At 37.0% G+C, this 14608-nt stretch overlaps 1 protein-coding gene across 2 annotated transcripts in view; it reads right to left on the bottom strand.

The window, feature by feature from the left end:
- The window catches only part of PIP4K2A (phosphatidylinositol-5-phosphate 4-kinase type 2 alpha), a 100149-nt gene that overhangs the window by 13538 nt on the left and 72003 nt on the right, over positions 1-14608 (bottom strand). Inside the window, exons 5-6 of one of the 2 annotated variants that reach the window (XM_048950591.1) lie at positions 6058-6204; positions 3230-3268 (exon numbers count right to left, since the gene is read on the bottom strand). In XM_048950591.1, the coding sequence (XP_048806548.1) occupies positions 3230-3268; positions 6058-6204 (186 nt within the window). The remainder of the gene's footprint in view (positions 1-3229; positions 3269-6057; positions 6205-14608) is intronic. The other variant, XM_048950590.1, reaches the window with a different exon arrangement.

The raw sequence follows: 14608 nt of genomic DNA, 5'->3' as shown, positions 1-14608 counted from the left end.
GTTGAAAGCAGTCAAACGGAAGATAAACTGAGAATAAGACAGAAAGTTAACATTCAGACATTTTTAAGAGTCATCCAGCCAGCTTTTCTTCCTAAAATCTTAACCTTGAATCTTCATATCTTTTCTACACTACCAAACTAAAATAGAAAAATACCTTTTCTTTCCCCTGATTTCTTTCTTTATGGTCCAATAAATCTTTTTTGCATAATTGATTGGTTCTCATTTATTAACTAAGTAACAAAGAGTATTTTGATAGGAAAATATGTCAAGAAGATCACCATTTCATCCAAGTCATTCCAGAGTAATTTATTTAAAATCTGCAACCTCCATTAGAAAGCGACTGAAAGATCCACTTTACTGTTTTCTGGATTCTGCAGTTGTAAAGGAAGCCAACATACTGTGCCTGACATTCTGAAAACCATTTGACCACTTTGAATACTGGCATTTCAAATTAAACATGAATTACTTAAAAGCTTATTAAAACCTACAGCATGGCCAGACATTTTTAACCTCATATTTTAGCACCAAAAGATTATTGCCTTTTATTACTTTTCTGTTTTTCATATATGAATAGCAGTGGGTATCCCTACAATAAGTAATTAATTAACACTGCCGTTAATTGGGATTCTGTTATTAATAGTGTCATTGCAGGGTGATATTAATAAATTGATGCTTTAATTTGCCCCTGGCTAAATGTTAGCTAATAAGTTACAACACCAGGCAGGTATCTGAGGTACCAGACAGGGATTTTTTTCTTCTGTTCAGTCACTCAGAACTATTTTTTCGAACTTCATAGATTTCAACACAATTCTCAAGGTCCCCAGTGCAGTGACACACATACAGAAATACATCTCATGATAGCAGGCATGTAGCACTGCTTACATCGCTTCAAAAACCAAACCACCTTTGTCTATTCGTACACAAACACATTCAAGCTTAAAAACAGATCTTTAAAAATATGTTGAGTAGTTTATATAAGGAAATTCCTTATCTAATAGCTCCTATTGCAGGACAGATTAAGATCACAGTGATCTGAACGTAGAGTTCCAAATACTTACAGTGAAGATACTTATGTATTCTTCTGACCCCTTCCAGACCAAAAGACAGATTTCAAATTGTGCACAGAAAGCACGTAATAGCAAAACACTATTTTTTCCTTGCCAGATTCTCAAAGAGCTTGTACAATGTTGTTCCCTCTATGAAGCTACCAATCTACCCAATTCATTCTCCTGCTTAGAAATGTTTGTTCAGAGCGGTAACTTATCACCTCTTTGCTGAATTATGAGTAGTGGGAGTCTGTTCTAACAGCCAGAGACTGCAATACAGCTCCATAGGCTTCATGTAGTTCTGTCTCCAAGAAATCAAATGCATTTGAAAAGAATACGTGTGAAACTTAGAAGATCAGAAGGAGAATCTGGGGGAGCAATTTTTATATAGCTTTCATATGAATGTGCAAAATGAAAGGGGAGGCTCCAGACATTCAGAAGTTGAAAGGAATTTTGTCATTGGTCTTGCTGAAGTTAAAATCTGATGTTTTATACATGGAGAATAGTTTTTTTTATATAGTTAAACAGCTTTGTTACAGGTCAGCTATAATCAGTTTCAATAACAATTTTGCCATGGACTTGCATGAGAACAGAATTTAGTGATTCTTTCTGGTTCTCACTAGTTACATAGTAATTAGATACATAGTTACTAACTCTATATCATCAGCGTATCATGACTTATCTAATTTTGATAATTTTGATATTCCTAAACCTCCTCAAAAACATAAGCACCAAATATCTGCACAGTATCATCTCTTGTAGAGCTAAATGTGTAATATTAGTAATATTTACATTATTATTCCAAGCATTAATATTATAATCTGAAGCAGTCACATCCAAGTAATTTGCCCTCCTCATTTCTATCAGCTAATTTCAGCACTACCAGCAGAGGCTTTCAATGACACTGGTATCACTTGCAAGAAACCTGAAGAGTTAGCATCTTTGTTCTAAAAACACTGGAGTTGTGCTACTAAACGAGACCAAAAACAGACCACAAGAAAGGAATGAAGACCACTCAAGAAATGATCTTAAGGGCCCAAAACAGAAAAGGAGAGCTAATGCAGATTACTGCAATGGCAACTGACATTTGTGACATCTTAGTTGCACAGCGCTGGAAGAATTTTAAGTGTTCAGCCACACCTTAAGAGGAAGTGGAAAAACTCAGCACACAGAGTGTTTCTTACAGCTAGAAATGCATCACTGACAGCTACTGAATGCCCCTTACTCCTTACTGCAATTGTGTGATTCACAACAGAAGAGTTAAAGAGGCTGGTATGGTATGACTAATGCTTAGCATAAAAACAAGTGATTGGAATGGAATTTTGGGACAAAACAAAATGAAGTCTTTAAAGCAAATTGCTGAATGATCTTATGCAACAGCATAATTCAGAAGAATTATGGAAAACTTAGGAAAACTAGTGTCACAAGTTCGTAGACCGCTCAAAAGTCTGGAAATCTAAGAAGTCATACAGAACAGAGACTATGTTCCACTTTTGATTACCTGCAGAACCTTCAGACAAACCTCAAGTGCCACTGTATTTCACTGGAATCTCAAAGAACATTTTGTGAATGTTCAATTTTCCAAACGAACTCAAGTTGCAGATGGAGAAAAACAAAGTGACCAACTTCCTTTTAGAGCAAAGTTCCAGCTATAGAATTTGAAGGAGACTACTCCCTCTCATTACACCTCTGTATGTCCATGCCTGTCAGCTGCTGGCTTGTTTGAACAAACTTTACATAACCAGTGGTTATCACAATTTGAGGTTTGGTTCATTTTTACATTCACAATAGTAGTGCCCCGTCACATAGTTCCATAAATCTGTGTCCATAAATCTTTATATTAAAGAGCAAGAAAAAGAAGATGAAGAAGCAGGAAGAGAATGAAGTTCCTGATGTTTTCCTACCACAGGGCAGGCCCTGAAGAAACTAAGAAGAGAAGAGAAAAAAGGAAAAGGAGGAGGCAGACGAGTGGCTCACTTACCTCTGGAATTTCAACACCATTGCAAACCAACAGTCAAAGGTCTGCAGTAAATACAGGAAAGATAAAGGATGGAATAAGGTAGAACTCAAGCGGGAGAATATGACAGAAAACAAAGAAAAGGGGCAGAACAGCACTGATTATGCTTGTCCTGACACTAGCTAGCAGTTTAGATAACTGAAAAGTAAACAGAAATGCACCATACCTTTTCTTTGTCACTGGCTTCTCGAGCCACAGTAGAGCCCTGAAACAGAAAAAATGGATCTAAAAATGTGCATATGTCAGAAACTAATTTGAAAACTTTACGATAACAGGTCAAAAAGTGGATGAACTGCATCCTTTGAAATTAAGAAGGTGACACGGGAGGTAGAATGTCTTCAACTTCTGCCATCTCTTGAAGAAGATCTATCACGTGAGAAGAAGGATGGATTAAATCCTCAAATGCTCTGTCCCTATTGTCTCTGTGACTGATGGGGGTTTCTTCCTCACGTCTCATCCTAATTCTGAGACAACCTTGTAAGTTCAGTTGGCTTGGCAGACTTCTGAAATTTCTGTGCCAATTTAGATGTACAGTTGTGGGATACCCTACTCTACATGTCTTGGGCAAACATAATACACATTTAAAAAGGATGTCACACAATATAGGTACATACAAATATTTAAAAAAAAAAGATCACAAAGTACAAACAAGAACAGTGTACCTCACAGTAACATGAAGTCAAAAGAAGAGATGAGATCAACAGTGGATTCAAAAGATTTACAGTTTACCAATGGCATAATGGGTATTTTAAGATACTTTTTATTTAATGACTGAGATGTGTATGTAATGTGGTGCTTTCTGAATAAGCTGGAGGTGACCGAAAAAATGGCTGTATATATTTCTTTACAAACTTCTTGAAGCAGGACCACACCTTTCGGTACCCAGAGTTTATCAGGTAACAGCACTGCAATAAACAGTAGCCATAATTATGCCTTCATTACAGTAACATGGTAAGCATTGGATATTGAAAGATTGGTACATCAACTCTGTCTTGTTGGAAGGGTAAAGAAGTGCTCGAGTGGGTTTACACTACTTCAAAGAATGTAAGAATTCAGAACTACACATTTTTATATCATATTTTGTTGTCTGCAGAGAAAACTTAGAAAGAACAGAGAGAAAAGATAAATGGACAGCAGACCTTCAGTATTATGTATAGTCCAGAAAGCAGAGATTGCATTTCATTATATCTTTAGCTGATAAAGAACTCCAACAAAAGTCTATGATATTTTAGTTTACTGATTTACTTATAGCGTTTTCTGTGCTCTACCTGCCTCCAGAACTATTGGGTCTGGACAACGATCAGCAGAAAACCAAATAAGGAAAAAAAGATTTGCAATAGTAAAAATTCTGGAGGTTGTGAAGTTTAACACTGAAGTAATCTTAAGAAAAAGTCTCAGTGGACAGGAAAATACCTTTGAAATCCTATGCTGATCCGTAGAGGAGACTTTTGTCTAAGCTGGTGTCAGAAATACCTACAAAAAATGGAGTCTGAACCTGTAACTGCAAAAGCTGTATCAATGAAATTAAGAAAAAAACTCTTTACAATCTCAGCAGTGTCATTATGCATATGCTGGGGGGAAGTAATTTTCAAGAACAATATGACACTGATGCTGAATTTAAACTGCAAGGGAAGTTTATCTTTAAGGCAAGTGCCTTTGCAGTCCTTTGCAGTTATCTTTAAGTGCCTAGCTGGACAAACTGAACAGTGTACAGAAGCATTCACAGAGGTAAGCAGCAGCAAATGCAGTGCTGCTTAGACCAATGGTAAGAATGTATTATATGCTATTTGGTTTTTGGTATTGTGCTTTTGCCCCATTTTTTAATGCATATGGTCATTATGATGCTCTAAAATATATGCAGTTCTCTCAAATTTTTGGAAGTTACTCGTTTCCCATTCAGGACTGAGATCAGTCACTCATTCTTAGTGGCACTTTTGGAGAAAATCCTCCCAAAAAAGGCAACTTATGATTGAATATTTGCTTTCTGCACTGGTCACCTCATGCATCAACTAGGATATTTCAAATGAAAAACAGCTAAAATCTGAGAGGGTAAATTCAAAGAAGAGCAAAAACAAAATTAAAAACATCTTTCTTCTGTAAGCTCTGCCAAATACTAAAAACCATGAAGTCAACAGTCAGGAAATCAGTTCTCACAGATGAGGTTCAGTCAACTATACAACCAGTTCCTAGGTAAATTCCTAGGAATGGTTGCTGCAACATGCAGCATTACAAACCTCTTAATATAGAGCTGAATAAATATCTTAAAATAAGTATGCAGATGCACGTAGTGATTCAACACAGAAATTAAATGCATTAGAAAGAAGTAGGTTTCTAAGGGAGACTTTATGGAGGAAATAAAAACAATCCCTTATGCAGAAAGACCATGAATGTATTTCAGGCCTTTATTCTAAGTGCTGTATATTAAATATCAGTGAAATTACATTTTAGAACAAAACTAAAACACACCTTATGATAACAACAGAAGAAATTCTGTATTTTAAGAGCAATTCTCTTTTTCTCAGAACTATTTTTAAATTGTAGAAGGAAATATGAAGCTTCTGTAGAAGTGATGTACTTTGTAGTAGCATTTTGTTGGTTTAAATAATGACATCACGTAGTCATTTTATGTAAGTCCTCTACACAGTCAGCTGTGGCCTTCCATAATGTTGAGAAAAGCCTACAGTAAGCAGAATTCTTATTTTTCTTGTGTGAAGTGCTTCACCCTTAGCCATTAGTTATATATAACAATATTTCTGGTAAAAGCACTCCATTTAAAATATGCACAACACAGAAAAATTTTTATTTTCTATAAAATCATTTTCCAGCTTTTCTAAGCTTAGATGCAGAATTACACCAGCTCATCATGATTGTTATGTGACACAGGTTTAAATTCATCAAAATTTTGAGCAATCTTCAATCAACAGCAGAATCTAGCATTTACATTAAAGATTTTCAGGTACTTTGTCAGTTATTTTATCTGCAGTTATTTCTCACCTTTAAATCATATTTTCTATAAACAGACAAACGATGGCTGAAGACATTCCTTGTAACAATCATATATATTTCAACTCCGTCCACAGTGAGCCGGTACATGCCCAAAAACTGGGGAAGAAGTGTGTTCCCATGACATTCCACGATAAACTGCAGAAGCAAAAAGAAAAAACAAGAATGAGGAGGGATAGACAGGATATAAATTTGCACTCGTGCATTTTCTAAGGGAAAACAACCAGAAACAACACATCTACTTCTCAAACGTATATTTGGGTGGAGACAAACCTTTGGAAAATCACGCCAAAACAAAGCCCTGCGTTTAGGCTCAGCGTTTAAAAAATAAAACCGTGAACTGCTTAACTTGTAACTTCTCCAGACGATGTCAGTGGAAGAGCAGGCTGTGTGGGACAGATCAGTCCCTTTTTGTGGGCCAAAAGTGCACCTCATGTGTATTTGGTATTGGTGTAAAAAAAAACAGAAATAGTTTTTCAAACGTCACAATACTTTACAGTATTTCAGTTATCCCTTATTTAATCTGTTCCTCCATCCTCAACGTGAGGACCATTTATGGTGCTGTCACCAGCAACAGGCATTATGTACTACCACCAACTGTCTCCTGGCACTTTGCTGCTCAGAGCTGAGCAGTGACGCATAAGGACCTTTTTTAATTTAGGAATTATTTCATTTCCTTAAGGATGCCATGTTACATTACAAACATGCTATCAAGCTTGGAAAGTTTCACCATGTGCACCTGAAGCATGACTTTATTTATTTTCTTAAATTTAAATCATCTGCCTTTTAAACAAGTTCAAAGTACTGAGTGACCATCAGAAGAAACAGCAATCTAAGTACAGACTACACTGAAGATGAGAAGTATTGAATGAATATTTATTCTTACAATAAAACTGTCCATACTGTACAAATACCAAAACCAACTTGAACATATTCACAGCAATTTTGTGGAATCAAGGAAAAGTTCAGCCACAATGAAGTAGAAAAGCCATCAACAGCTTTCCTTTTTCTGTTATCACCAAGTACCAAACAGACAAACTCGGAGAAAATTTAAAAATTCAAGCCCTTAATGGAGAACAACTTTTAAATTATTTTGAATACTGAAACCTCTGTTTCTTTTGTGACAAAATGACCTGTTAGTAGAATACATCACACCAAAATACAGGAGACTTTAGAACAAGGTGAAAGAATAAGCCATTAGAACTGTTTGACAAAGGTAATTAGTGTTTGCTGACAAATAACACAACCAAAGCTCTTAGAACTCTGAAGATTTCGCAATTTTTGGCTCTGTTAGCTTTAAGGAATTTCTTTCAATAATTTTACATTGGAACCTGCACAGACCAATACAGACTTCCCTTTTTTAAATGGCAAAAATCTAAAATAGATTTTAAGGAAGATTTAAGCACCCTGGAAACAAGCCTTTGTGACAAGAACCAAAGTGAGCGATCAACAAAGCTTAAAACCACTGGCTGTGAATAGAATAAAATTTAGACTAACAACTCAGACACACCGGCTTCAGGCTTTAAAAGTTAAGGTTATAACAACATTTTCTGTCTGCCCTACAGCTTTATTGGAGGTTACAACCCAAATACAAGTCACGGATGCTGCAGTCTAGCATTGTAAGCTCAAATTCCCAAATGCAAAGCAGCCTGATGGCCCCAAAGGCAATTTCAGTTCTAAGAGTGCACAAAGATTATCATCCTGCATCTGAGAAACACTTTAGTTCTTAACAGATACTGAAGTAGAGTTGTTGCATTAAAGGATTTCTGGCCACAGGACTGTGCACCAGATACACAGCACATTTTGACCACCAGTAATTTTTGCAAAAGATCTGATCATAAAGACAAATTACAACCCTTAATGTGAAGGTTACAGAAAACATATTTAAAACAGTAATCTCTGTTATTCAGGCTGCACTGCTTACATGGTTATAAATATCAACCATTTGGCATATATCCTAAAGGCTGATGTCTTCCTAATGCTTTAGAAGGTGTTAAAGGGTGCTCTCAGAACAGCACTCCTTAAATGATTTCCTCTATACAATGATTAGTTCCTACAATGATGATAAAACAAACCTACCTTCCAAGAAGAGTTTACTGTCACAGAATTTCAGGCCACTCAATTTTTAAAAAAATCCCATCCATTTCTAATATTACAGCTCTTGCCTATGGAATCTGAATTCCTGTGCAGTACAAGGGAAACTGTTACTCAAGTTTTCCAGATAGGGGAATTGAGATGCAGAAGAGTTATGGAGTGTGTGCCACATGAAGGAACAGACCTGGGCATCTCAAGGACCAGGCTAATCCCTGCCCGTCCAGTTGCCTTTCCACCAGCTTGACACTTAAATTGTCTCTTCAATGCTAGATATTGCTAACCCTTCTCATATTAACCTTGCTGGTGCTGAGTATCCCCACCTGTAAAACAGCAAGGCCCTTAACAAAGAATATGGACAACACACTCCTGTAACAGCATAAAACAAATCCTTTGGTTAGCAGTATACAGCCAACTCCCAAATTTTTCTTTAATATGAGCCATGGGGAAAGGCAACTAATGAGAGTAGCTTAAATCCTATTTGTAAATTGTCAATAGCCACCTGCCAACACTGCTGTTTCATTTTAATATTTTGCTAACAAGTCTTCTGAAAAGTCCATGTGACTAGAATGGATCACAGGACATGAAACACTCTGCTAGTATTTGCACCTCATCTGGCAAAAAAGGACTTGGGTATATTACTGCAGATTGCTAAGAGACCTTCCCAAAGAAGATCTTATACTGCAGCACTGACAACTGTGTAGACTTTGTGCTGTTTGCTTTCAGAATCTATAAGGTTGGTCTAGAACTTCCTACCTTTCAAACTATCAATCCCCCATATCTGCATCATAGAGGAGGCAAAATGTGTCCTCTGTTTGGGTGGGAGCCCAGCAGGACTTGCACTAGTGACTGTGGTTGGCGGATTTTCAATTTGCCCATCTTGATATAAATGAAGTAGCAATTTAGTCACCTCAAGGTGCTTTTTAGGAATGATTTCCTGAAGTTTCCCGCTCACAGCTGGAATAAAAGTGAGCCTAGAAAATAAACCGGAACATCAGCTTAACAGAACTGCTGAATTTCAATGGAAGAAAAGATTTCAGACTTTATGTTAATTCTTTCTAAAAAGAGCATTAAAATATTTCTATCAAGCAGCCTTGCTAAATAAATCTGTAACACTTAGCCGGTACATTTACAAGTCCTTATATGCAGTAACAAAATCCATTTTTAAAGAGTGCTAAAATAAACACCCTATCATATTTTCTTATTAATTCAGACAATTTTCATTTTTCTGCACAGCATGAGGACAATATTACCATTAACAAAATAAAGTATCGTCAGCATGTTGACACATTCTATCAGCTGTGCAGCACAGTTTTCAAATATGTAATTTTCTGAGCTCTCCTGAATCCCATGCTTAAAGCTGAAAATAAGAAATTCTTTATGACCTTACATTCTCATTATTCTTTGCATAAATATGGCTTCAAAAGTCCTTAATAAGAACAGAACTTACGCAACCTCATTTTACATAAAAAATATGACTCTTAGCTTCCTCTTCTTGGTAATGTTAGTAAGCCATCAGGATGACCAAAAGATAACAAAGTGCATACAGCTGTATTGGTAAATACTCTCTGCCATTTCTGGCTAGTTTTGAAAAAATACAGGGTAAAATTCTCGTTTTTGCATTTTTCTCTTCTGGAAGATCAGTGTGGAATGAGTTTGACATGAATGAAGACTAGTTCCTCCAAGTGCAACGTAATCTGAACACGATCACTGGATGCGATTATCTAGGCAGCTTATCTGCTACCAGGAACAATATTCTTGATAATGCTACAATAAGATGGGTCACTGGGCTTGCTGTGTCTTCTGGAAGTGCCCTGAACATCATCAGTGACGGAATTTTAAATGCACTAAATACGTAAGAAACAGCTACTGGTGAATTCCCTGTAGCCAAATTCATCCTGCCATTTGGTGTAGCTAAATATCTGCCTAATTAATCTTCTCATCATTCAATGAACTTCATCAACACTTTTCCAGTAACAATTCCAGTCCATGGTGGTCTGTCCCACTTGCACAGGTTGAATTCCATCTAATGCCCATGTTAACTAATTTTTTATCTTGATTCACACAAGGAGCCAGCAGAAGGGCTTTCCCAGCTCTGTTTCTTAGCAAATCTCCCATAAATCTTATCACACTGGGACACCTAGAGAGTCAGGGTCACAGTTACATGCAATGTATCCTTTCTTCAGTGTTTTCATTTCAATAACAGAATATGATACTGCCTTGCTCTGCCTTTTCACCTATCCTTCCCCTTCTTTTTGTGGTACACACAGAGGGACTCAGGAAGAAACAGGGAGGAAAATGAAAAGCCTCGCCACAGATAACCCAAAGACATGCATGGAGGATGACACAACCTTAAAGCTCTGCTTTAGGATGGCATTGGCTTAATATTAGCCTACTTCAGTGCACATTCCTGGACACTTAGTCCCTACCTGCTTTTCTGGGATAGACTTCAGCCTATATGGCTGTCATCGTATTTAGGACAAAACTGCATTTAGCTTGCAGTAATGATTTTCCATCTATTTACGATTATCACCTTTTCTCCAACCTCCCACTGAATACCTTGTGCTATTCTTCAGCTTCTGAATCATTCTCTCTTGGTACTATTTCCACTTCTTACACTTGATTGTCTGTGATTTTTCCTTTCACTTTTCTTCCTGTTTCTTTCACATTTTTTTCCTCTGCAAAAGCTAAGGTCATATTTGTGCTGCTTTTGTTTTCTCCTTTATGATTCTCTTTTTCCTTTTTAGCTCCTTTCATCCTTCTTTCTCATCCAGTTCAGATCACTGCTCTGTTTCCAGCCTGTGGAAAATGGGCAGTTTCTCCCCTTAACCAACATGCTGCATCTGCTATTCACCACTTCTGTCAGTTGCCATAGAGACAGGCAGGCAGTGCAATGGGTAGCAGTTCTGCATTTATTACCTGTGTAAGAAAGAGGACGTGCAGTTGGCAGCCCCCTATAGAAACCTGCAGTATACCCACACTTGTGATAAGATTTATACTTGAAAGCTTGTATACTTACAGATCCCTCTTGTTCACTTGCCTTGGGACGTCTTCCCAACTTCTTTTCCCTTACAAAAGCACTTAAAACACCTGGATGTTAGCACCAAGGAAAAAAACCACTCCTTTTGAAGTCAATTTTAATAAAAATAGGTGTGCAAAAGGTGCTGGCATTTTTTTTTTCTTTTTTTTAAAAACAAGAAACTCAAGTTACTTTCATTTCATTTTAAAAAATATCCATTCTGTCTTTCATCTATTCTCAGAGGGCACAGGATTGCACTGTTCTGCAAGTTTAGCTCTCTGAGAAGGACAACATATCTCGTTCAGTTCAGAAACTAGAACATCTTACAGAATTCTGTTCAACTGGCACCAATTTCTGTCCTTGGAAATATTTGTAATTTATAAACATTTATATTCTGTGTTTTATGAAAATTACTCCACAGCACTTTTGCATGGGGCAATGTATCCAAAGGACACACAAACACAGCTTGAACATGAAATTAAAATACTTAAGGGAGGTACAGGGTGCACCTGCTCCTTATAAATAGAGTGAAACCCTAGCAATGCATGTATCTCAAAAGATTTCACTAAGGTCCCCTACAACAGTGTCAAGGGTCTTAACTCCAGTTTTCTGATCTATGCTTTTGGGGTCTGAATACATATTTAACCAAAAGAGCAGTAGGTTTGAAGGCATCTCAAGTGAGTATTCCTTTTTGCTCCCTATTAAGTACTATTTAACATTAACATTAATGTTAATGTTTAACATTAATATGCTTGATTAACTCACATAATTTTAAGCTGTTGTGCTACTTCTGAAAGTAGGTAGGGACAATACAACAATGATTTTTAAAGTAGTTCAGTGTTGTCCTTTTGAGCACATTACAATGCTTCTAGCGTATTTGAGAAGTAAATGATGTTCAGCTGAATGGTTCCTGAAGAACAGCTACAAGAGCCCTGCTAATAACTGCTAATATATCACTACTATAAGCATCTCAAACAAAATGTGACTGAAAGCAGTATTTCATACTATGTACCAAAAATACCGTAGTAGTAGAAACTGCCTAGCATAGAAACTTACAGCAGAACTCCATGTGTCACACATGCCTGCATTTACCACAGCACTTAGAAATGTAGGTGGTTCTTGTCTAGGCTAATTAGTTTTTAAATGTAGATAGAAAGCTGGATCTGGAGTTTATATTCTTCATAAATGACAATAAGTTTTGCAACTTTAAGTATGGAGGCAGGCTTTATTCCTCCTATTTGTTTAGGCCAGAAGTGGTATGCTCAGTTGTTTACTTTTCCCCAGGATTTTTTTTTTTCAGATTTGCAAGAAAAAAATGGAAAAGAAACAAGCTCTAGTATTTGTACTCAGTACTGCAAACATCAGACCCGTGTGATGAGTTGACAGAAAGCATCAATGTTGAGACTTGAGTATTCACCATCTGTCTGAGTGTAGGCCTGAATGCCACTACCAAAAAACCAAGCATCACATTGGATGGGATAAACAGAGTCTAACTCATAGTTTCAGATAGTAACTACAATTTACAACTGTCAAAACTGCTACTTACAGTTCAACAGTTTGAAGCTTGAATTGCTATATATACTTGTACACTGTTTCTATAGTAACTTCTCCTGGTATTCCTTCAAACTTGATTCAGTTTTAGTTATTTATACATCTCCAGTATGTAGCCATAGACTTGGAATTTGATAATTTCACTTTTACTGTTAATCACTAAAAAACCCCCAAAACTATAAAGTACTAACAACACAATAATCTAGGAGGCATGTAACTTGTCATTTTGAAACATCCCACCCAACATTACAAGAGCAGCTCTACCTGGAAAACAGAAAGCTCAGTCAAACTGACTTATTTTGTTTTCCCTCTTAAGTTACCAGCCACCTGCTTCCTGAAAAAAAGCCCAGTTTCCCTAAGCTTTGCAGTCATGACCATTATGAGGGTTGCTGTGAAAGTAATGCCTCCTATTTTATGATGTTGACCCACAACATCATAAAATAGGCGGATATTGGTTGCACTGGCAGTAGAGGTGAAACCTTCCTACCAATATCCCATTACATTTTGTTGCCATGTGACAGACAGCAGCAGAGGGGCAGTCTGACAGAACAGTGTCTGACATGGGAGTGCATATGAAGCAAAGGTGTGGAATTGAATCCCTCCACGTGGAAAAAATTGAACCCATTGACATTAATCAACGCCTGCTGAAACCAAACAGTGGATGTGAGCACAGTGAGGCAATAGGTGGTGCTTTCAGCAGGGGTGACAGTGAGTTACCTCCACTGGTACAGATTTTCATGAGTGTGGCACGCAGGCTCTTGCTCACTGGAGAAAATGCATAGCTAACGGTGGTGACTGTGCTGAAAAATAGCATTTTGTAGTAGAGAACTTGCTTTATCGAATAGTATTATTGTAGTTTCTGTAGAAATAAATAGGAGACTTTACTTTCAAAGCAACCTACATAAATTTCGTTAATTAAAAACAAGGCATTCTACACTTGATATTTTTAGTCTTACAAGTGTTAACATGCTGTGCACAATTCCCACTCCTTTTAGAAGTACCTAAGTATACAGGTTGCATAACTATAACCACAGTTCTTCACAACTGCAAAGAACAGAGCATTACAACTTCAGACAAACAAAGAGAGAAAGGACAAAAAAAGATAGGTTTGTGGACAATAAATATCCAGTTTCTGATGAAAAAAAAACACCCAAACCTTTATTTCTATTTTCTAGTAGCAGTCTACGTGTCTAATCTTTTGGTGACTCACAAAAAATCATCATTACTTGGAGTTGGATTTCAAAAATGTTCATGGGAAAACTGCTCTGCCACATTTCTCTGCCAAACCCACCAGCTCCCAGATGCTTTGTCTTCTTTGCTTAAAGATAGCTACCCCTCTTGTATGTATTGCTGAGAAACTCAGGCAGACTGGGAAAACATTTGATAAGGCTTGTTTTGTCCTAAGCAAGGAGGAGGAGAGAGACACTGTCAAGGTCTAAAATGATTCCATCAGTTTGGAGCTGTAAGCATGAGTAAGAACACTGGTGAGTAAATATGGTTTAAATGAAACTCACTCAGAGTTTCAGCCTGCAGAATAAATGTGAGATGAGTCTGTAGAGAAGTTAAAAAAAAAAAAAAAAAAAAAAAAAGCCTGAGAAAGAGAAAAGAGATGATCTGTCATAAATAGTAGAAATTTTGCTCATCATCATGCCAAAAGTAACTGGAAAATAATTACTGCCTTCCTGGACAGATGGAAAGAGGGTGCAAAAGTCCAATTGTTTAAAAGTTACCATTCAGAATGGATAGATGACCCAAAGTTAGGTACTTTGGGGATACCAGATCTTTGTCAAGGGAGACTTGGAAATAAGAGAAGCATTCTTTACAAATTCACATGAATCATCTCCCTGGTCTTCACGTGCCTGAGAAAGGTTATTCCAGCCA

This window comes from Lagopus muta, chromosome 7, assembly GCF_023343835.1.
Source record: "Lagopus muta isolate bLagMut1 chromosome 7, bLagMut1 primary, whole genome shotgun sequence".
Classification (NCBI taxonomy): Eukaryota; Metazoa; Chordata; class Aves; order Galliformes; family Phasianidae; genus Lagopus; species Lagopus muta.
This window is presented reverse-complemented; position numbering and strand designations above follow the sequence as displayed.